The sequence below is a fragment of the Dendrobates tinctorius genome, unplaced genomic scaffold (genome assembly GCF_039654945.1).
Source record: "Dendrobates tinctorius isolate UK_male_01 unplaced genomic scaffold, ASM3965494v1 ptg000075l, whole genome shotgun sequence".
NCBI classification, from domain to species: Eukaryota; Metazoa; Chordata; class Amphibia; order Anura; family Dendrobatidae; genus Dendrobates; species Dendrobates tinctorius.
The window spans coordinates 11,679,944-11,705,000 of NW_027361743.1; the positions used below are offsets into that span (position 1 = coordinate 11,679,944).

General features: G+C 42.4%; 2 protein-coding genes and 1 long non-coding RNA gene across 5 annotated transcripts in view; all 3 read right to left on the reverse strand.

The window, feature by feature from the left end:
- Positions 1-6,292: 6,292 nt before the first annotated feature.
- Positions 6,293-12,776, reverse strand: LOC141096419 (uncharacterized). 3 transcript variants are annotated; one of them, XR_012233684.1, is made up of 11 exons: positions 12,583-12,776; positions 12,377-12,505; positions 12,158-12,296; positions 11,838-12,072; positions 11,667-11,735; positions 11,119-11,262; positions 10,959-11,033; positions 10,630-10,862; positions 10,419-10,545; positions 8,972-10,248; positions 6,293-8,762 (listed from the first exon to the last, which is right to left on the reverse strand). XR_012233684.1 is itself a non-coding variant. In XM_073582993.1 (10 exons), exons 5-9 carry the CDS (start codon positions 11,714-11,716, stop codon positions 10,430-10,432), a joined length of 618 nt encoding a protein of 205 aa, XP_073439094.1. In that variant the 5' UTR covers positions 11,717-11,735; positions 11,838-12,072; positions 12,158-12,296; positions 12,377-12,505; positions 12,583-12,776; the 3' UTR covers positions 6,293-10,248; positions 10,419-10,429. The 3 variants fall into 3 exon arrangements, 2 of the variants coding, with proteins under 2 accessions (XP_073439094.1, XP_073439095.1); XM_073582993.1 differs by having other exon boundaries at positions 6,293-10,248; XM_073582994.1 differs by lacking the exons at positions 12,377-12,505; positions 12,583-12,776 and having other exon boundaries at positions 6,293-10,248; positions 12,158-12,336.
- Positions 12,777-13,246: 470 nt separating this feature from the next.
- On the reverse strand, positions 13,247-19,926 carry LOC141096604 (uncharacterized). The gene is made up of 5 exons (XM_073583342.1): positions 19,724-19,926; positions 19,251-19,517; positions 15,138-15,428; positions 14,097-14,288; positions 13,247-13,659 (listed from the first exon to the last, which is right to left on the reverse strand). The coding sequence occupies exons 1-5, from the start codon at positions 19,741-19,743 to the stop codon at positions 13,437-13,439; spliced, it is 993 nt and encodes a 330-aa protein (XP_073439443.1). The 5' UTR covers positions 19,744-19,926; the 3' UTR covers positions 13,247-13,436.
- A 378-nt stretch (positions 19,927-20,304) lies between these two features.
- Positions 20,305-25,057, reverse strand: part of LOC141096606 (uncharacterized) — a 15,965-nt gene continuing 11,212 nt past the window's right edge. The window contains exon 2 of the long non-coding RNA XR_012233719.1: positions 20,305-21,102. This is a non-coding gene — a long non-coding RNA (uncharacterized lncRNA). The remainder of the gene's footprint in view (positions 21,103-25,057) is intronic.

A 25,057-nucleotide genomic window follows, 5' to 3' on the forward strand; every position in this document is an offset into this window, starting at 1 on the left:
TTTAATATCATTAAAACTAAACATAATAAAACCGTAATATTTGGCAGGCTATTAGATATGTATGTTTCAAACAAATGCTGAAAATTTTGTGGCTATAGGATAAGGGTAGCTCGCACCGTACCCTGATGAGTGTTTATTGCATTGGCGATTTAGTTTTTTTTTTCCATGGTTTTAGCTAAAATATCTCTATATCCTGCTACATGCTCCCAGGGCCTGCTACATGCTCCCAGGGCCTGCTACATGCTCCCAAGGCCTGCTACATGCTCCCAGGGCCAGCTACATGCTCCCAGGGCCAGCTACATGCTCCCAGGGCCTTCTACATGCTCCCAGGGCCTGCTACATGCTCCCAGGGCCAGCTACATGCTCCCAGGGCCTGCTACATGCTCCCAGGGCCTGCTACATGCTCCCAGGGCCTGCTACATGCTCCCAGGGCCTGCTACATGCTCCCAGGGCCTTCTACATGCTCCCAGGGCCTGCTACATGCTCCCAGGGCCTGCTACATGCTCCCAGGGCCTGCTACATGCTCCCAGGGCCTTCTACATGCTCCCAGGGCCTGCTACATGCTCTCAGAGCCTGCTACATGCTGTCAGGGCTTCTCAGGGCCTGCTACATGCTGTCAGGGCCTGCTACATGCTCCCAGGGCCTGCTACATGCTCCCAGGGCCTGCTACATGCTCCCAGGGCCTGCTACATGCTCCCAGGGCCTTCTACATGCTCCCAGGGCCTTCTACATGCTCCCAGGGCCTTCTACATGCTCCCAGGGCCTTCTACATGCTCCCAGGGCCTGCTACATGCTCCCAGGGCCTGCTACATGCTCCCAGGGCCTGCTACATGCTCTCAGAGCCTGCTACATGCTCTCAGAGCCTGCTACATGCTGTCAGGGCTTCTCAGGGCCTGCTACATGCTGTCAGGGCCTGCTACATGCTCTCAGAGCCTCTCAGGGCCTGCTACATGCTCTCAGGGCCTGCTACATGCTCTCAGAGCCTGCTACATGCTGTCAGGGCTTCTCAGGGCCTGCTACATGCTGTCAGGGCTTCTCAGGGCCTGCTACATGCTCTCAGAGCCTCTCAGGGCCTGCTACATGCTCTCAGGGCCTGCTACATGCTCTCAGAGCCTGCTTCATGCTGTCAGGGCTTCTCAGGGCCTGCTACATGCTGTCAGGGCTTCTCAGGGCCTGCTACATGCTGTCAGGGCTTCTCAGGGCCTGCTACATGCTGTCAGGGCTTCTCAGGGCCTGCTACATGCTCTCAGAGCCTCTCAGGGCCTGCTACATGCTCTCAGAGCCTCTCAGGGCCTGCTACATGCTCTCAGGACCTCTCAGGGACTGCTTCAGGGACTAAAAAACAACCACTCTGCATGAGAGTCTGCCAAATTGCACCAAATAAACTGCAGGAATCCATGGCTCTCAGGTAAAGTCTCAATAATAGGACTAAAATCCATTAAAATCCATACAGTTGAATGCACTCCAAATCGGACTCAATACAGTAGATTGCACTCTCCAAAGGACTCCATACAGTAGAATGCACTCCCCATTGGACTGCATGCAGTAGATTGCACGCCCCATCGGACTGCATGCAGCAGAATGCACTCTCCATCGGACTCAATACAGTAGATTGCACTCTCCAAAGGACTCCATACAGTAGAATGCCCTCCCCATCGGACTGCATGCAATAGAAAGCACTGCCCATCGGACTTCATACAGTAGAATGCCCTCCCCATCAGACTGCATGCAGTAGAATGCACTTCCCATCGGACTCAATACAGTAGAATGCACTCCCCAGCGGACTGTATGCAGTAGAATGAGGCTGAAATCCCAGAAATAAGACTCAATGACAACCACTCTGCTTGAGAGCCTGCCACATTGCACCAAATAAGGTGCAGGATTCCATGGCTCTCAGGTGAAGTCCCAATAATAGGACTAAAATCCATCGAAATCCATACAGTAGAATGCACTCCCCATGGGACTCCATACAATAGAGTGCACTCCCCATCGGACAGAATGCATTAGAATGCATGCCCCATCGGACTCAATACAGTAGATTGTACCCTCCATCGGATTCCATACAGTAGAATGCCCTCCCCATCGGACTGCATGCAGTAGAAAGCACTCCCCATCGGACTCTAGATTGCACTCTCCAAAGGACTACATACAGTAGAATGCACTCTCCATCGGACAGCATGCAGCAGAATGCACACCCCATGGAAACCATACCCCTTCAAAATCCATACAGCCGAATGCACTCCCCATCGGACTCAGTACAGTAGATTTTGCTCCCATCGAACTCCATATAGTAGAATGCACTCCCCATTGGACTCCATACAGTAGAATGCACTTCCAATCAGACTGCATGCAGTAGAATGCACTTCCCATCGGACTCAATACAGTAGAATGCACTCCCCATCGGACTGTATACAGTAGAATGAGGCTGAAATCCCAGAAATAGGACTAAAATACCACCACTCTGCCTGAGAGTCTGCCAAATTGCACCAAATAAGGTGCAGGATTCCATGGTTCTCAGGTGAAATCCCAAAAATAGGACTAAAATCCATCGAAATCCATACAGTAGAATGCACTCCCCATCGGACTCCATACTGTAGAACGCACTCCCCATGGGACTCCATACAGTAGAATGCACTCCCCATCGGACTGCATGCAGTAGAAAGCACTCCCCATCCGACTCAATACAGTAGATTGCACTCTCCATCGAAATCCATACAGTCGAATGCACTCCCCATTGGCCTCCATACAGTAGAATGCCTTCCCCATTGGACTCCTTACAGTTGAATGCACTCCCCATCCGACTCAATACAGTAGATTGCACTCTCCAAAGGACTCAATACAGTAGAATGCACTCCCCATCAGACTGTATGCAGTAGAATGCACTCCCCATTGGACTCAATACAGTAGAATGCACTCCCCATCAGACTGCATGCAGTAGAATGCACTTCCCATCGGACTCAATACAGTAGAATGCACTCCCCATCGGACTGTTTGCAGTAGAATGAAGCTGAAATTCCAGAAATAGGAATAAAAAACCACCACTCTACCTGAGAGTCTGCCAAATTGCACCAAATAAGGTGCAGGATTCCATGGCTCTCAGGCTGAAATCCCAGAAATAGGACTAAAATCCATCGAAATCCATACAGTCGAATGCACTCCCTACAGTCGAATGCACTCCCCATCGGACTGAATGCAGTAGAATGCCCTCCCCATCAGACTCTATACAGTAGAATGCACTCCCCATCGGACTCTATACAGTAGATTGCACTCTCCATCGGAATGAGGCTGAAATCCCAGAAATAGGACTAAAATACCACCACTCTGCCTGAGAGTCTGCCAAATTGCACCAAATAAGGTGCAGGATTCCATGGCTCTCAGGTGAAATCCCAAAAATAGGACTAAAATCCATCGAAATCCATACAGTAGAATGCACTTACCCATACTGTAGAACGCACTCCCCATGGGACTCCATACAGTAGAATGCACTCCCCATCGGCAAAGCACTCCCCATCGGACTCAATACAGTAGATTGCACTCCATCGAAATCCATACAGTCGAATGCACTCCCCATTGGCCTCCATACAGTAGAATGCCTTCTCCATTGGACTCCTTACAGTTGAATGCACCCCCCATCCGACTCAATACAGTAGATTGCACTCTCCAAAGGACTCAATACAGTAGAATGCACTCCCCATCAGACTGCATGCAGTAGAATGCACTTCCTATCGGACTCAATACAGTAGGATGCACTCCCCATCGGACTGTTTGCAGTAGAATGAAGCTGAAATTCCAGAAATAGGACTAAAATACCACCACTCTACCTGAGCGTGTGCCAAATTGCACCAAATAAGGTGCAGGATTCCATGGCTCTCAGGCTGAAATCCCAGAAATAGGACTAAAATCCATCGAAATCCATGCAGTCGAATGCACTCCCTACAGTCGAATGCACTCCCCATCGGACTGAATGCAGTAGAATGCCCTCCCCATCAGACTCTATACAGTAGATTGCACTCCCAATCGGTCTCAATACAGTAGGTTGCACTCTCCATCGGAATGAGGCTGAAATCCCAGAAATAGGACTAAAATACCACCACTCTGCCTGAGAGTCTGCCAAATTGCACCAAATAAGGTGCAGGATTCCATGGCTCTCAGGTGAAATCCCAAAAATAGGACTAAAATCCGTCGAAATCCATACAGTAGAATGCACTCCCCATCGGACTCCATACTGCAGAACGCACTCCCCATGGGACTCCATACAGTAGAATGCACTCCCCATCGGACTGCATGCAGTAGAAAGCACTCCTCATCGGACTGCATGCAGTAGATAGCACTCCCCATCGGACTCAATACAGTAGATTGCACTCTCCATCGAAATCCACAGTCGAATGCACTCCCCATTGGCCTCCATACAGTAGAATGCCTTCCCCATTGGATTCCTTACAGTTGTGAATGCACTCCCCATCCGACTCAATACAGTAGATTGCACTCTCCAAAGGACTCAATACAGTAGAATGCACTCCCCATCGGACTGCATGCAGTAGAATGCACTCCCCATTGGACTCAATACAGTAGAATGCACTCCCCATCAGACTGCATGCAGTAGAATGCACTTCCCATCGGACTCAATACAGTAGAATGCAGTCCCCATCGGACTCCATACTGTAGAATGCACTCCCCATCGGACTCCATACTGTAGAATGCACTCCCCATGGGACTCCATACTGTAGAATGCACTCCCCATGGGACTCCATACTGTAGAATGCACTCCCCATGGGACTCCATACAGTAGAGTGGGAGAGTGCTTCCCATGAGGGTAGAATGTGTGGTTTATGGGGGGAAAGTCGAATTACACTTTTCAGAAACAACCGTTGGGACTTAGAAAAATTTTCAGGATTTTTGGACTTAGAGCGATTTTTGGATTTTTGTGCAAAAATCGGATTTCCCCTTCTCCCACCACTCTGGGGCGTCAATATGTTGAGGGGACCCAAGGGAGAGTGCCTCCCATGAGGGTAGAATGTGTGGTTTATGGGGGGAAAGTCGAATTATGGAGGAAAAACCATATTTTGGGACTTAGAAAAATTTCGAGATGAGACAGACTTCCAGGCAGGGGAACGTCTCAGGAGGTGTACCCAGGACACTTCCAGGAGCCTGGGTACACTTTTCAGAAAGAACCGTTGGGACTTAGTCATTTTTTGAAGATTTTAGGACTTAGCCTGATTTTTGACCAAAAATCAGATTTCCCCTTCTCCCACCACTTAGGGGTGTCAATATGTTGTGGGGCCCCGAGGGAGAGTGCCCTACTCCATACAGTAGAATGCACTCCCCAGCCGATTGCACTCCCCATCGGATTCAGTACAGTAGATTGTACTGCCCATCGGACTCCATACAGTAGAATGCACTCCCCATTGGACTCCATACAGTAGGATGCACTCCCCATCGGACTGTATGCAGCAGAATGAGGCTGAAATCCCAGAAATAGGACTAAAACACCACCACTCTGCCTGAGAGTCTGCCAAATTGCACCAAATAAGGTGCAGGATTCCATGGCTCTCAGGTGAAATCCCAAAAATAGGACTAAAATCCATCGAAATCCATACAGTAGAATGCACTCCCCATGGGACTCCATACAGTAGAATGCACTCCCCATCGGACTGTATGCAGGAGAATGAGGCTGAAATCCCAGAAATAGGACTAAAACACCACCACTCTGCCTGAGAGTCTGCCAAACTGCACCAAATAAGGTGCAGGATTCCAAGGCTCTCAGGCTAAAATCCATCGAAATGAATGCACTCCCTACAGTCGAATGTACTCCCATCGGACTGAATGCAGTAGAATGCACTCCCCATCGGACTCTATACAGTAGAATGCACTCCCCATCGGACTCTATACAGTAGAATGCACTCCCCATCGGACTGAATGCAGCATAAAGCACTCCCCATCGGACTCAATACAGTAGGTTGCACTCTCCATCAGACTCTCTACAGTAGATTGCACTCTCCATCGAAATCCATACAGTCAAATGCACTCCCCATTGGCCTCCATACAGTAGAATGCCTTCCCCACTGGACTCCTTACAGTTGAATGCACTCCCCACCAGATTCAATACAGTAGATTGCACTCTCTGAAGTACTCCATACAGTAGAATGCACTCCCCATCGGACTGCATGCAGTAAAAAGCTCTCCCCATCGGACTGCATGCAGCAGAATGCACTCCCCATCGGACTGTATGCAGTAGAATGAGGCTGAAATCTTTTAAACAATGAAATTGAAGACAAACATATGCTTAGTTAAAAAGAAAAACAAAATTTATTGAACAAACCCCATCACATCAAATCAGTGCAAACATAGTGATGTAGGTTGAATAAAGATCTAGGTCCATCACGTTCAACCTTTCTCCCCAATTGTACTCCCCATACCAAAACTACACTAACCTACTGAGACTAGGCCTCACAAATGAATAACCATTTTTAGTATTACTGCACTATTACAATCTAATATATAAAGCTCAAGTGTGTGTATGTATGATGGGTATATGGGCGCGGGACTATGGGATAGAGAATATGTATGATGGGTATATGGGCATGGGACTATGGGATGGAGGATGTGTATTATGGGTATATGTGCACGGGACTATGGGATGGAGGATATGTATGATGGGTATATGGGCGCGGGACTATGGGATGGAGGATATGTATGATGGGTATATGGGCATGGGACTATGGGATGGAGGATGTGTATTATGGGTATATGTGCACGGGACTATGGGATGGAGGATATGTATGATGGGTATATGGGCGCGGGACTATGGGATGGAGGATATGTATGATGGGTATATGGGCACGGGACTATGGGATGGCGGATATGTATGATGGGTATATGGGCGCGGGACTATGGGATAGAGAATATGTATGATGGGTATATGGGCATGGGACTATGGGATGGAGGATATGTATTATGGGTATATGGGCATGGGACTATGGGATGGAGGATGTGTATTATGGGTATATGGGCGCGGGACTATGGGATGGAGGATATGTATGATGGGTATATGGGCACGGGACTATGGGATGGAGGATGTGTATGATGGGTATATGGGCACGGGACTATGGGATGGAGGATATGTATGATGGGTATATGGGCGCGGGACTATGGGATGGAGGATATGTATGATGGGTATATGGGCACGGGACTATGGGATGGAGGATGTGTATGATGGGTATATGGGCGCGGGACTATGGGATGGAGGATAATTATAATTTGCTATAACAAACCACAGTTAGTTACTATGCCCGGGCAGCGCCGGGCTCTTCAGCTAGTTACATATAAACCAGTTTATAATATTTAATTAGTTTTATTTTTGTATTACTGTTATGGTATTACTAAAATCCCTGTACCTAAATCTGTTGATCCAGAAGAAGGCAAAAACCCCAGGATACATTCAACCAATTTGCACCACGGGGAAAAATTCCTTCTTGACCCCTAGAAAGGCGATCGGTACAAGAACCCTGGATCAAAAAGACTACTATAGGTGTAACATTTTGTCTAATTTAACTATAACCCACAATGTTATGGGTATCGAGGAAATCATCCAGCCCTTTTTTTGAAAGCTGGTATGATGTCGGCCATCACTACCTCATGTGATCGTCATTCCACAGCCTGACTGCTCTGACTGTAAAGAACCCTTTTCTGTTTACGAACATGTATTAATACAGTATAACAAAAAATAGGTATTCAAATTTGATTTTCCACTCCTTAAAGAAGGAAGTGCAGTGCTGAGACGTCTTCCAGGTGTTAAATTTCCCTATTAAATAAAGCATTTTTCTATGTATGTTCACATTGTGGGGCGTCATAATTCCTCTTTTCTGTCTCCAATGAAGAGAGTTGGGGCAGCCACGGCCTCGATGTGAATGCTGCATCATGGCATTTGATTCTCAAGCTGCTCCTAGGAGCCTGATAAACACATGCCCTGATGTTGCACTCTCATTGTGGCCACGACTAACTCCGCTCTCTGCACGGAGGCAGAGAAAGGGGAAACAAGGCAGTGATTGAATGTATTTAGAAAAATGCTCTATTTAATAGGGTAGATGTAACACTGGGAAGTTGTCCCAGTGCTGCACTTCTTTAAGTTAAAACAATATCTGCTTTATTAAGCAGCCCCCATCCCACCAACCCCCACAAATCAATGTGTTTATGTACATTCAAACATACAATTGCCAAGAAATAAAACATACGGTCATTCTTAAACACTCCTGACAGGTCGTAAGGCATGTCAGAATTTTCTGATCACAGAAGGGCTCACAAGTGAGACCTAATATGATCAAAAGCTTTTGACATACCCAACAAAATCCATAGAAGTGTCCATTCAATAGAATAAGTGTCCTTTTAAGAGTGTATTGTCCATTGTCCTGTTCTAAGTCAAACACTTTTTCCATTTTTCAAAAATATCCTTCACCCTCGGCAAGTTACTTTTCCAAAGTTTCTGTGCAATACATCTCTTCACCTCCTCTGCATCTGGATGATCATCCTTAAGAAGTCCAAATATATAGTCCACTCGCATTCTGTTCTGTCTCCTCCTCCACCTATCATACAGATGTGGTCCATTCAGTGGGAACTTGTCCTGGCATTGTTTTAACGTTGATGGTTCTGTCTCAGCAGTTAGGGGATACAGGGAAATAAATCTTTGAAAATCCTCGTCTTTGGTCTCTATGGTGGGAGGTCCAGGCTTATTTTCCTTAAACTTTTCTTCTTTTTCAATTGCAGCTCTGTAAATGACACACATATTTAATTGAAGAAAAAAACAGAAAAATGCAATATTTCCTCAGGTGGTTGTTTGTCAAGGGCAGTGCTAGATGCAAAGTCTCTAGCAAAATATGATATGCTACTATGTTCAAGCATGTAAATGCTAAGACTTTGACAGGGTGCTGCCTCAGATCAGCATACAGGCTAAAAATGCCCTTTGGTAGTGACGCACCCACTGGGGCAGAGGGGTACTCGGGTCCGGGCCTGCGTCGGTGGCTGGGAATGCCGCGGTCACGGTGGCAGGCGGCCTGGCCCATGGCCCGGGCGACTGGATCCGCAGGGGCACGACAGTAGCCCATTGGGCAACTAGTGGGTGAACCCACATCATCCTAGCAAATCATAGTATGTAGTAATATGGTTATATGATAAGGATTTAAAACAATATTTAAGTCTTGCTACAGAAGCTTGTTAAAATTTAGAATTTGATGGCCATGAAAGAATTTTAGGACACTTCAGACATCTTTCATCTCACAGCAGCTCAGGTCAGTAGTGATTTCAATAGAAGCTTAATTTGCCAAGTTGAATTTGGCCTAAGCAAAGGGCATCATCGCTGCAGTGCTCAAGGCATGTCTGAAGTGGACTTGCAAGATCTAAAATTAATTTACACAGAATACTATTGATTTATTAGGATGATGAATATTGTCTTTCTTCTTGTCAATCTAAAAGAGAAATAAATAAACATCAAAAAGATAAAAGTGCATGCAATCGATGTGCCTCTGCTTGACTTCAACTAGTGCTGAGCGAGCATGAGGCTGCTTGGAGCCACTCGATACTCAATCAAATATTCACAGTGCTTGTCACCAATGCTCAGAATCACCTGCAGGCTTTATTCTGGAGCTCACCAATGTCCAAGACTCACCCGATGCTCTAAGATCAGAGATTACTCCGCATCTATGCACATAAAGGCATTGATGATGTCACATTTAAATGACTGGTCTCATGACTGGGACATAACTGCCTTTATATGGATACAAGAAGAGGTGTTTGACTGTGACATCATCAATGCCTTTGAATTTATAGACAGGCAAGAAATCTCAGAAGTCAGTGTCAGGTGATTATTAAACAGCGCTCTGAGTGCAGGTAAAGAGCTGCAGCAGCCTGCGGGTTGCACTCTTGGGCTCTGCAGGCTGCACTTTGCGGCTCTGGTGAGCTCCTGAGGGAAGGGAGACTTTGGGGCAGGCGGTCCCCAGTGTTTACATTTCTCCAGACATCCTCCCCTCTACCAAGTGAAGGGAGTCTGGAAAAATTCTTGGGTCAAGCACATCGATTCTTTGCGAGGTGTTCAGCTTGACTATCAAGCATTCGAGCACTTTGGTGCTCAACCATCACTAACTACAACAACTACTTTACTTCCCTGAGGCAAAATCCAATTGATTGTGACATCTTGAGTCCTCTTAATTCTTCCATCTGGACTGGAATCTTCATTGTGAAATATGGCTCTTCCTCCATCTATAGGGAAAAAATACATTAAATACTAATATTAAATCCTAGTTTAAGGCATACATTATTTGATTGTAAGATTTTACAAATTTTTTCTGCTACTGCATTGAACAATTCTCCAAAGCACACAGGTGCACATACACTAACACACATCTACTGCATATTTACCCATTTTTTACCATTTTAGTAATCATTTCTTTAATTGATGCAATATTTCAGTCACTCTTGGTAGGTTCCTTTTCCAGCCTTGATTTTGAATGTGTCTTTCTACTTCTGATATTTTCACATTACTTTTCTGAAGCATTCCTATAAAGAACACATAATTGAATTTTGTAACATGATAATGTAAAATAGATTCTTTAAAAAATGGTAAACATTTAAACATCTTACCAGTGATATGATCGACTCGCATTTTGTTCTGTATCTTCCTCCATCGATCACCAAAGTATCGCCAATAAGTTCTGGACTCTTCTCGACATATGCTTGGTGATGGCACATTCTTCTCTAGAGTAATGGGATATTTTTCAGTAAAACTTTTGAAATGTTCCTCCTTAGACATCAGCTTATGGGTAGGACAACTGTCTCTCTTTTCTTTGGAAATTATTTCTTTTCGCTTTACAGCTCTGAAAAAAAATAAATGCCACATATTAGTGTCAGAAAACTCATTTATAACATTTGAATTTCAAAAATGAATGCCATCAAATTGCTTGTCTTCTTACCTGGTAGATGTTTGTAACCCTATCTGCCTCTGCCTAGTAGATCTTCTTACAGTGTCATGCAATGATTTTTTGGCACTGAAATGAAAAAAGCATAATGCAATATTGCATGCAAACATTTATTAGTTTAGAACAGTTGTATTATTTTTGAGGTTATATCAACCTTGAAATGTACGTTTCATCGTTGATGTCACTTTCAGATTCTTCTTCCTGCCCACTTTGGTGACTTGACTCTTCTTTGTCAGTGGCATCTTCATCTTCTTCCTGGCTTTCGTCTGTAGTCTCTTCCACTGCTGCCTCTTGATTTCTTTACAACAGACAAGAGAAGCAAAAAGTATTATACTTGGTGATCATACCCAACATTTTTTGCTATGTTTCTAATGACCCCCAAAAACCAAGCTCTCATATCCAATCCTTGTGGAGACCCTGTTGGACACAATCCTACAACAACCTGCTCATAGGACAGGAAACCTATGGTCTATGTTTCTCAGCAAGTAGTAGGATGGTGGTGTATTTTAGAATATAGGTAACGTCGCATCCTTTTGACAGTTCTCTGACTTGAACCTCTCTCCAAAGATGTGGAAATCTGATTTGGATTAAGCCACCCAAATGAATCCGCATCCTCTTGACTCCAAAATTCCAGTTTACCTATCCTTTTTATATTGTATAAGGATTGAACACCCATTTCTTTGTCCCTTTTCAAAAAATTACCTTGAGGTAGCAGCTTGGGGCCTATCACTGTCATCGTGTCTTCTCTGCATCACTGTTGCATCTTGATTTCTTTTCAGCAGACAAGGGAAAAACAAAAACTATTATACTTGGCAAACAAAAATAATAAGTGCCACAAAGCAATAATCATCTGCCCCTTTCTTAATATATTACCGTGAGGTGCTAGCTATGGGCTCATCACCGTTATAAAGTCCTGTCTGCGTAACAAGCTCATGACCATGGCATATGTCAGTAAGCGTCTTTTCTCTGTAGCTTCTTTCAGCTGTTCGGTTTGTATGAGACAATTATCTTGCAAAAAGACACTTCTCCGAGTCTGAAAATTTTGAAAGAGTTGAGGTTTCACAGACCCTCCTGATAAGCTGGGCTGCTGATGCTAGGAACTTTGAATCTAGAAATAAAAAAAGAAAAATATTTAAAATAATTATCCCTACTATTAGAGTTTAAGAAATATATTGGCGCTAAAAGACTCTTACTTTTCGTGAAGACGCCTGATGTCATTGGATACAGTACATTATAAATCTTCGTTCCGGAGGTTGTTATGAAAAATGTGTCATCGGGCATGCCGCTTGATGTCAACTGAGATCTTATTTTTTCAAAGTAGATATTGAACCACTGTAAAAAAAAATATAAAAATCAATGATGGAAAAAACATTAAACCTCTGTATTATAAGAAATATATTTAAAAATATTACTGTCTCTTCTTCCTCATCCAACACAAATGTTGCGACTTGTTGAGATGATGTTTTATGAAGCTTCACTCCAATAACAAAGAGATTTTTTCCTTTATATTTGTTCAGTATCTGCTCATTCCATTCAGAAACCTATGAGTCAAGACATAGTTATGTTTGAGGGACAGTAAAATAAAATTAATAAATAGATAGAAGGAAAATTTACTTACACTCATGTTTTGTACCACTCCTGGTCTTTGGAGATGTTTTAAGACTAGTATGGCCTCCAGATAATAGAGAATTTCAAGCTTAGTGGCTTTAGTTGAGACTTTTGAGTGCTTGACATTTTGGATACACTCCAAAAAGCTTGGCTTTGCGGCATCTAAAACCCTCTGACATTCCCGGGGTGTCTTAGTCAAAGACATCAATGCCTGGTATCTAGAAAAGGGAGTAAACAATATAATTTTATTATACTGAAAATATATATACAGTAGTAATAGATCAAACATAAGCTGCAATAACAAGTGTACATTTCATCACAGGTATCAGAAGGTGGTGAGACAGGTTAGTTTTAGCTTAGTGATGAACATATTAACACTATAGTAATATGGCTGATGGTGGAAAATGCTAATATTTTGCACTTATGAATGTTTAGGATTTGCTAATGATGTATGATTGCCTCCCATTGTGCTATGGCAAGTTATATCAGGGATATTTATATATTGATTTGACACCTAACCACATTTCAGTTTACTGAGCGACTCATGTTCACAGTCACAGAAATTCCTATCTGCCTTATAAGAACATAGTAGTTTAACATAGTTTATTATGCAAAATGTTTTTAATTATGGAAAATATTTGAATTTAAAAATGGGTGAGCTTATAATTTACCTTTTTCCCACCACTTCTCTATAAATACCCCTGCTCAACCTCTTCCGGATATCTTCTGTGACCTCTATAAAGAATTTGCAGGAGTTAAACAGTGTTGCATTGTCTACAAATCCGGTCATGTTTCAGATAATTGAAGATGGTCTGATTTGCAAGCTTCATATCTTGTAGCTTGTTGAAAAATGAATTGGCCTTATCAATGTCTTTGACAAAGTCCAAACTTGCATGCTGTGCGTTCATGTAGTAAAGAAATCTTGCCCACGTCTTGAACCTCCTGTTTATAGTGGGTTACCTTTAGTGATTTTTGCAAGTACTGAGAAAAGCCCATCAATATTGGTTCGCGTGTTGAATGTCGCTTGTATAACCCTGCTATCTTCATTTTCTTCCTTGTATCTGTTGACCATTTTGTCTGCAGTACTCTATAATTTGGGAGAAAAGTACAACAGATTAGACTTGATACATTCTATAGCACTAGTGATGAGCTTGAGACTTGCGTCAAGCAACTTGAGTAGCAAGTAAACTGTAATCAAAGTCTATGAGAGACTCAAGCATTAAAACATACACCCTATGCTTGGCAGAGGGGAAAGTATATAATTAAGTGAAAATCCCAAAAAATTGTGCATCAGACCAGCCTGCAGTATAGCTTCCAGATCTTAATTCCCCACTCATTAATGGCCTAATAGGCACCAATGATGCAGGGAGGGCTTTGGAGTAGCACCCTCAAACACTTGTTGAACTTGAGCAAAGGTACCCGAGCACCATGATGCTCGATCGAGTATTTAATAGTGGCAAGCATGCTTGCTTATCACTATGTAACACTTAAAAGACATAAACATTGCATCTATAGTAACCTGACCTCTGTGTGTCTTCATCAAATGTCTCTTCAGTCTCACTTTCTTCACTTTGTTCATCCTCCACTTCTTTAGCTGCCTCCATCTCTACTTGTCCAGGTATGGCATCTTTAAGCTCCACAGCAGCATCAGTTGTGCATTGCGGCAATGTGACAACAGAAGATACAGTACTTGATCGATCTTCTTGTTGCCCACTCCTATAAAAGATAAAAAAATGTGAGCATGGAGATAAAAGCAATGCAGGCATTTATAGGGTTTGACCGATGCAACTAAACAGGGTGCCACAGTCCCGCAAAGTTTGTTAAGGGGTGCAATTAAAGTGGTAAGGGTTGTTTGCATAATCCATACAAAAAAGACCCTAAGCACTTGAAAGATGGGCTACAGATTCCATCCCTAATGTTTGCTCCAATAACCTGCAGGTCACTTGGCCTGAAGCCTAGGAAGCTGTAGAGGAGCAAAGACAGTCACAATGTAAATACATCCTTGCCTTCACCTGGGTCTTGTTGCCCCGTATAGTGCCTGCGATACAGGAAATGTCAATGCTAAGTGTCATAGTGCTAACAGCGAAGCATGCCACATTTCATTATAACATGTCAAGCATAAGTGGATGAAGTATTAGGAAGTGGGCAGCCTGCATATTGCTGTAGAATTGCCAACTTCCCTTAAAGCATTTTATAATGAGTTATATTCCTTGCACATCATACAACAGAACATTTGCTGACACACAGTGATGTATATGTCATTAATAGTTTGTTGAATCAAAAATATCTGAGTAACAAACCAGTTGGGTTACCATAGAAGCACATAGTGCAGATAATGAAATGCAATATGCATTTCATCTTCTGTGCTTTTGCTTCTAGGCCTTAAAATCCCTGCTCATTGGTCACCTAATAGGCAGCAATGATTTGAGAAGGGCACTCGAGTAGCACCCTCAAGCACATGTGGTACTTGATCGAGTCAACCAAGTATCAAGTAGTTGTGTATGCACTCGCTAATCACTTTATAGCACTTGAAAGTCATACATATTGCATAAATTGTATCCTGACCTCTGTGTCTCTTCATTCTCCATTTCTTCAAATTGCTCTTCCTCTACTTCAGCTGTACATTCTTCATATTCTCTGCCTTCCTCTCCATCAATCTGATTTTCTCCAGGGTCTTCTGGGGTTTCACTGACCTCAATTTCTTCTGTAGGGGACTGAGGAAACAGTGTCAAATCTCCCTCCAAATCTGCTTGGCCAGGAATGGCATCATCATGATCCTCAGCAGCATTAACTGGGCATTGTGGCAATGAGATGACAGATGATGCAGACCTTGATGCGTGTTCTTGTTGCACATTCCTATAAATTAGAAAAAATCTTTTGTTAGCATGCATGTATAAGCAGGGAAGCATTTGGAAGGTTTGAATTGTGCAAACAGGGTTCCACACTCCCACAAAGAATGTGAAGTTATGTCACCGGGTTGTTTCAGGAGGCCGCATAAAACACCCCTAAGGACTTGGAAGGTGGTATAAAAGAACCTGTGGATCCCATCCCCACTGAGAGCCGTGGAATCATGCACCCTATTTTGTGTGATTGTCAGGCTCTCATTCAATGAACCTTCACCATGGAAGTGACCCATCAAATTTGTTAGTGTTTTACACCTCAATCAATCAAAAGGCCAAGAATAACAGCACACATACATTTTCTTGACATAAGTTAATGGTGATAGATAGATAGATAGATAGACTTTATATTGTGCTATTTGGTGAACTTTCAAGCATTGCACCTTCTTCCCCCTTGAAAGTGACTATGACATGTTTATAAAGTTTGAAAATGACCCAAGACTTTGATAAGCACTTACTAATATGCTGCAAATATGAATAATATGTATATAAACGTTATTGTAATATTATATTATGGAAAGGACTTGAAAATCCATAGTTCCACCCAGGTCTTTAAAAAAGGTGACATTGTTTGTGATTACCATGGTATCTTAATGGGAGGAAAAGAAGGAGAGGGGATACAAAGCAAAATTACAAATGTGTCTTATGAATTCATTTGTAGTACTACCTGAGGAAGGAGCCTTTGTGCTCTGAAAGCTTGCGCATATATATATATATATATATATATATATATATCTTTTTTTCTGGTCAGCCAATAAAGGTATCACTCCTAGAATACTTACATATATAAGGTTGATAAACTTTAAATACTGCTTTAAATTTGCCATAAATTGCTGTGGTCTGTGTTGTGTATTTGTGTAAAAGCAATCAATGACATAGAAACATGTCAGAAAAAGGTTCAAGCAATTTATGTACTGTAGTAGATCTGAACTTTGATATAAAAAAGGAGAAACACTGCCCTGTTATTGTATTTCTTATCAGTGGCTGAGAGGAAAAGCAAATAAAAGTCATGCATTCACCTAATTACTGGTAGCTTGATTTAAATGCAAATAGGTTTCTAAAGAAGGCAGACATCTATGTCAGATTAAATGTGCATTGTTAACAACAGTAGAGGGCTGCTACAATATGTAGGTGTCATGCCTGCTATGTACGGCTCAACATGTCCTCTGTGGTAAAAAAAAATGATTCAATGACAACTTCACTACAACTACATGAATAAAGCATACAGATACAAGGCCTTTACAGCACATTGGTCCAACGTGTACTAATTATTTATCTTCTATAAATTGTTATACATATATAGAGAGAGAGAGAGCGACAGCGAGAGAGAGGTTGACATCGTTACATATTCAGTATTTGTACACCAAGGGGTCACTGAATGATTTCACCCCCATTCTCACTGCATAGTATTTATATATGCAGCATATTAGGAAGTTTATTCAGTGGCCTTAGGTTTTGGTGTACAAGTACTGACTATATGAGATCACTGATAGGGCAATTAAATGTAGTGAGTGAAACAAGAACTAGTGAAGGCACTAGCATAAATTATAAGAACTATTTTTTATTTTATTAATTACTAGCTGAAGAGCCCGGCGCTGCCCGGGCATAGTAACTAACTGTGGTTAGTTACAACAAATTATAATTATCCTCCATCCCACAGTCCCGTGCCCATATACCCATCATACATATCCACCATCCCATAGGCCCGTGCCCATATACCTATCATACATATCCACCATCCCATAGTCCCATGCCCATATACCCATCATACATATCCACCATACATATCCACCATCCCATAGTCCCGTGCCCATATACCCGTCATACATATCCTCCATCCCAAAGTCCCATGCCCATATACCCATCATACATATCCACCATCCCATAGTCCCATGCCCATATACCCGTCATACATATCCTCCATCCCATAGTCCCGTGCCCATATACCCATCACACATCCTCCATCCCATATACCCATCATACACATCCTCCATCCCATAGTCCAGTGCCCATATACCCATCACACATCCTCCATCCCATTGTCCCGTGCCCTTATATACCCATCATACATATTCTCCATCCCATAGTAGAGTGCCCATATACCCATCACACATCATCCATCCCATAGTAGAGTGCCCATATACCCATCATACATATCCTCCAACCCATAGTCGAGTGCCCATATACCCATCATACATATCCTCCATCCCATAGTCCCATGCCCATATACCCGTCATACATATCCTCCATCCCATAGTCCCGTGCCCATATACCCATCACACATCCTCCATCCAATAGTCCCGTGCCCATATACCCATCACACATCCTCCATCCCATAGTCCCGTGCCCATATACCCATCACACATCCTCCATCCCATAGTAGAGTGCCCATATACCCATCATACATATCCTCCATCCCACAGTCCCGTGCCCATATACCCATCATACATCCTCTATCCCATAGTCCAGTGCCCATATACCCATCATACATATCCTCCATCCTATAGTCCAGTGCCCATATACCCATCACACATCCTCCGTCCCATAGTCCCGTGCCCATATACCCATCACACATCCTCCATCCCATAGTAGAGTGCCCATATACCCATCATACATATCCTCCATCCAATAGTCCCGTGCCCATATACCCATCACACATCCTCCATCCCATAGTCCCGTGCCCATATACCCATCACACATCCTCCATCCCATAGTAGAGTGCCCATATACCCATCATACATATCCTCCATCCCACAGTCCCGTGCCCATATACCCATCATACATCCTCTATCCCATAGTCCAGTGCCCATATACCCATCATACACATCCTCCATCCCATAGTCCAGTGCCCATATACCCATCACACATCCTCCATCCCATTGTCCCGTGCCCTTATATACCCATCATACATATTCTCCATCCCATAGTAGAGTGCCCATATACCCATCATACATATCCTCCATCCCATAGTAGAGTGCCCATATACCCATCATACATATCCTCCAACCCATAGTCGAGTGCCCATATACCCATCATACATATCCTCCATCCCATAGTCCCATGCCCATATACCCGTCATACATATCCTCTATCCCATAGTCCCGTGCCCATATACCCATCACACATCCTCCATCCCATAGTCCCGTGCCCATATACCCATCACACATCCTCCATCCCATAGTCCCGTGCCCATATACCCATCACACATCCTCCATCCCATAGTCCCGTGCCCATATACCCATCACACATCCTCCATCCCATAGTCCCGTGCCCATATACCCATCATACATATCCTCTATCCCATAGTCCTGTGCCCATATACCCATCACACATCCTCCATCCCATAGTCCCGTGCCCATATACCCATCACACATCCTCCATCCCATAGTCCCGTGCCCATATACCCATCACACATCCTCCATCCCATAGTCCCGTGCCCATATACCCATCACACATCCTCCATCCCATAGTAGAGTGCCCATATACCCATCATACATATCCTCCATCCCACAGTCCTGTGCCCATATACCCATCATACATCCTCTATCCCATAGTCCAGTGCCCATATACCCATCATACATATCCTCCATCCTATAGTCACCCATTACATACATACATACATAGTCATACATACATACATACATACACTTTGAGCTTTATATATTAGATGATTGGTAGGGTGGGATAGATTTGGGGGTTGGAGTATAAAAGACACTCTTTCAACTGACCTAAGGTTGGCTCTGGAGATAAGACTAACAAGGACAGTGAAAGAACATACCTGGCCACAGTTGGTTTGTTCACTATTACAAATCCTCTGGTCTCCAGAAAGGGTGCAACATTGTCCAAGGATCCAAGAGACATGATTTCTTGATAATCTAGGATGGTGCCTTTTGAAGCAATATTGACAAGGGCTTTCTTGGCCTGTGCCAAAACGGCTTTTATCTCCTCACCTGAGTTGAATTTCATGCACTTTCTGCGCAGATGTGTAGAGAGTATTTTTTCGGGACTGAGGCAGAATGGACATGTCATTGGAGTTCTATTGTGCCTGTTATACAAGAGGGTTAGAGTTTCTAAATTAAAATAGACAGTTTTTCATAGGACCACAAAGTGCATTCTCAAATTTAGCCATAAGATGTCCCAATAAATGACACTAACCCCCTAGAAGTCATTGACTGGACATACCCTATCATGGAGCTGGGTGCTTAACACGTTTAATAAAACCTCATATATGCTTTATGTAAAGAAACTTACACTTTGGAAGCAGGCTCCATGTCTATAGCTTGAACTTGGTGTCCCAAAGGTAAGCCTTTGAAAAAAATATGAATTTATCTCCTCAGGCTGGCAATAGAAAGGCAGATGACTGAAATATCCAAGTCCAGTGATCAAAATAAGGCAAAATGATAGAAAAATAGCAAAACAAATTAAGAATTAATCAATAGTTTGGTAGCTTTCTTAGCAGCAAAGCAACTAGACACATATGAGTAAAAGACTCAATAGCAAATGCAGCTGCAAAATACAGGTGGGAATCTTTTCCATTACAGTCTTCCTTATCAGTAGGCAGGGTTTTAAATTAAAAAGAGGTTGGCCTACACATTTCCTTAGAGGTCCTTTAGACAAACAGACACATTGGCAGACGTGATGGTTAAGTGGTAATAATATGACTTGTTGTACTTAATGCTGTTCTGCTCCCATTTATTATACACTGGTACTGTTCCGGGTTAATATCACCCAACCTATTAAATCTTGATTTTTAGATACTCTATTTTTTGAATACCTTTTGCTTACTAAACTGTATATGAACATGTGTGGTCATAAACAAATGAAACATGAAATAAAAAACTTCATTTTGCTTTATTTTAGGTAGAAAAAGGTACATGTTGAATAAAATACAAAATACCAAAACAAGCAAACAAAAGCTATTTTGTATAAGGCTGCGTTCACACTACCGTATTTTCTGCCTCTGTTAACAGGCAGAAAATATGGCCATACTGTCTGCCCTATGGACTTGTATGGGTCAGCAGTATGGGGCCACAAAAATCGCAGTGAACATATGGCTCAACAAGAACCGTATGTTCACCGTGCTGCAGCTGTGTGGCTGAGGAATCCTACAGCTGTGCTGTGATTTCACACGGCCGGCTGTGACTTCCTATAACCGTGCCCCGCAAAAAGAACGGACATGTCCTGGTCGCACAGCTCTCACGGAGAGAATAGAGAATTCTCTTCATGACGAGCCGGCCATAGCTGCCATACAGACGCCTGCTAACAGCCGTATTTTCTTCCTGTCAACACAGGAAGAAAATATGGTAGTGTGAACGCAGCCATAAACAAATAAAAAAATAAGAAGAACTTTTTATGCAGCCAAAAATGGTAGTCCTTCTTGTATGGAAATAAAAAAGTTGATTTTTTGGATCTGACAGGAATCTTTTCTTCTTTTCATCTTTCTCAACATGAAAAAGGTCCACATCCATTTTATTTTTTATAAATATATGTCCTTATTTTTCATTATCCTGGTCATATTTTCCTCCATTGAAGCAATATTTCTTTAACTCTTGGCATGTTGTTTTTCCATCCCTGGTTCCTGATGCATTTATTCACTTCCTCTTCTTCTGGTCTTATGTCTTGAAACAATCCTGTTGAGAAAATGTCAAAAAATTTAGTAATATGGTAATGTGATATAGATACTAAACAATGTTTATTACAAGTGCCTTGATTAGATGGGTTAGATACACAGCTCAACAGTGCCACATAGGATAGGCTTAGATACAAAGCTCAGAAGAATTTAACGTGGGGTTAAAATTTCACCTCACAACATAGCTTAGGACGCTCTCGGGGTCCAGACGTGTGACTGTGCCAAATTTTGTGGCTGTAGCTGCGACGGTGCGGATGCCTATCCCGGACATATACACACACACATACATACATACACACACTCGTACACACATACATTGAGCTTTATATATTAGATATATAGTCTACAAGTTTTGTGTCTTATTTTAAACCTCCCCCTATACAAGCACTTAATTAACATCCAATGTCTTCTCAGAGAGATAAGCTTCAATACAGAAACGCGTAGCCTCCCTCCCCCAGCAATGCCTTGAACTGAGAGCAGACTGTACTGCCATCTAGTGTGTATTTTTTATACTACACTCTAGCAGATTTGTTTCCACAGTACATGCTGCTCACTCTAGAATACACAAACAAAATACAGGATTTAAGTGAAACTACACTTTAAGGCTGAGTTCACATGTCAGTTTTTTGGTCAGTTTTTCATATCAGTTATTGTAAGCCAAAACTAGGAATGCATGAAAAATACAGAAGTGGTGACATGGGAGGCAGGATTTATTACTTGAGGTGGCTGCACCCCAAAATGTAGCATCTGAAATGGACCCCAAAATGTGAATGTAGCCCAGAAATGTTCACTATAAATAACTAGTGTAAAAAGTAAAAAAAAAAAAAACTGGAGGGGGGTCAGGTAACTCATCAAATTGCATCTGACCTGCCCCAAAAACATTCAGGTGTCACACTACTTGTGTTCAAAGAAAAGCAAAGAGAAATATCGGTCATACACAGATTTCCCATAGAGATGCATTGTACAGCCCCACAGCTGCCAAAATTAGAAGCCTGGAGCTGTGGAGAGGAAATACAGAGCAATGCAATGCACTGAGAGCAGACTGTACTGCCATCTAGTGAATATTTTTTATACTACACTCTAGCAGATTTATGTTAAACCTCCCTCTATACAAGCACTTAATTAACATCCAATGTCTTCTCAGAGAGATAAGCTTCAATACAGAAACGCGTAGACTCCCTCCCCCAGCATTGTCTTGCACTGAAAACAGATTGTACTGCCATCTAGTGTGCATTTTTTAGACTACACTCTAGCAGATTTGTTTCCACAGTACATAGAATCATAGAATCATAGAATCGTAGAGTTGGAAGGGACCTCCTGGGCCATCTGGTCCAACCCCCTGCTCAAAGCAGGATTCGCTAAATCATCCCAGTCAGATGTCTGTCCAGCCTCTGTTTGAAGACTTCCATTGAAGGAGAACTCACCACTTCTCGTGGCAGCCTGTTCCACTCATTGATCACTCTAACTGTCAAAAAGTTTTTTCTAATATCTAATCTGTGTCTCTTCCCATTCAGTTTCATCCCATTGCTTCTAGTCTTTCCTTGTGCAAATGAGAATAAAGTTGATCCTTCTACAATGTGACAGCCCTTTAGATATTTGTAGACAGCTATTAAGTCTCCTCTCAGTCTTCTCTTTTGCAAACTAAACATTCCCAAATCCTGCAACCTTTCCTCATAAGACAGGGTTTGCAGACCGGTCACCATTCTGGTCGCTCTTTTCTGAACTTGCTCCAGTTTGTTGATGTCTTTTTTAAAATGTGGTGCCCAAAACTGGACACAATATTCCAGATGAGGTCTGACCAAAGAGGAGTAGAGGGCAATAATGACTTCACGTGATCTAGACTGTATGCTTCTGTTAATACATCCTAGAATTGCATTTGCCTTTTTTGCTGCTGCATCACACTGTTGACTCATATTCAGTCTGTGATCTATTAGTATACCCAAGTCTTTTTCACATGTGCTGTCACTTAGCCCTATTCCTCCCATTCTATATATGCTTTTTTCATTTTTATTGCCCAGATGTAGTACTTTGCATTTCTCCCTGTTAAAAACCATTCTGTTAGTTGCTGCCCACTTCTCCAGTTTATTTAAATCTTTTTGAATCCTCTCTCTCTCTTCTCTAGTATTAGCTATCCCTCCTAGCTTTGTGTCATCAGCAAATTTAATCAGTTTACCCTCAATTCCTTCATCTAAATCGTTGATAAAGATGTTGAACAATACAGGGCCCAGGACAGAGCCCTGTGGTACCCCACTTGAGACATTCTTCCAACTGGATGTGCAGCCATTTACGACCACTCTTTGGGTCCGATCACTAAGCCAGTTATGAATCCACCTAACAGTTGGCTTGTCCATTCCATACTTAGTCATTTTTTCAATAAGGATTGTATGAGAGACTTTGTCAAATGCTTTGCTGAAGTCAAGATATACTATATCTACAGCATTTCCTTGATCCACCCAATCAGTGATACCGTCATAGAAGGAAATTAAGTTAGTCTGACATGACTTATTAGTTAGAAACCCATGCTGACTCTGTTTAATCACTTCATTCTTATCCAGGTATTGACATACATGTTGTTTAATAATTTGTTCAAAGATCTTTCCTGGTATAGAAGTCAGACTCACCGGCCTATAGTTGCCTGGGTCCACCTTCTTCCCCTTTTTGAAGATAGGAACAACATTTGCTCTTCTCCAGTCTTCTGGCACTTCTCCTGTTCTCCAAGAATTTTCAAAGATTATGGAGAGGGGTTCAAAAATTTCTTCTGCTATCTCCTTCAGTACTCTGGGGTGTAATTCATCTGGACCTGGAGACTTGAATTCATTTAGGTTAGCTAAGTGTTTCCTCACTATCTTTCTGTTTATAGATATCCTGGATTCTTCTATTCCCTTAATAGGACAGTGAATAACAGTTGATGTTGCATTTCCTTTCTGAGAGAAAACAGATGCAAAATAGGAATTTAAAAGTTCAGCCTTCTCAACATCCTGTCTTACCATTTCATCATTTTCATCCTGTAAAAATCCTATAGCATCTTTGACTTTTACTTTTGACATATCCCCAAAATCCTTTATTATTGCTTTTGACATCTCTTGCAAGCCTCAGTTCATTTTCAGCTTTAGCTAATCTGATTTGTGCCCTGCAGGTTCTGCAGACAGCATTATATTCTTCTTTAGATATGCCTCCCTCTTTCCATTTTATAAACATTTTTTTCTTCCTTTTTAGCATGTGCTTAAGTTCTGTGTTCATCCATCCTGGTTTCCTTAAATGCTTCCTATTCTTCCCTCTTTTCGGAATTGTTAACAACTGTGCTTTGAGAATTTCATTTTTCAAGATTTCCCATCCTTCCTGGACATTTTTGTCTTTAAGGATATCCAGCCATTGGATCCCTCCAATTCTCTTTCTGAATCCCTTAAAATCTGCCTTTCTGAAATCTAACCTTGACGTCTGAGTCTTCACAGGTCTTCCACCTCTAGTTATCCAAAATTCTAAAATAGCATGGTCGCTACCTCCTAGGGTCCCAGCCACTTTTACCTCCTCAACCATTTCCTCCCTGTTTATAAGGATTAGATCCAAGGTAGCAGTTCCCCTTGTTTTCTCCCTTACCTTTTGGAAGATAAAGTTGTCAGCAAGAGAGGATAAGAATTTCCTTGACCTGTTAGTTTTGCCTGAGAGAGATTCCCAACAAATGTCTGGATAGTTGAAATCTCCCATGACAACTATGTCATATTTTTTGGAGAACTTGGCCATCTGATGCATAAAGAGTTCATCTATATCTTCGGCTTGCACAGGCGGCCTGTAGTAAATGCCTACAATGGTGTCCTTTCCATTGTTCTGTCCTTGTATTCTTACCCAAACAGTTTCCACAGAACTCCCAGTCTCTGAAGCTTCAATCTCTGTGCAGATATACGCGTTTCGAACATACAATGCGACACCCCCTCCTCGTTTATCAAGTCTGTTTCTTG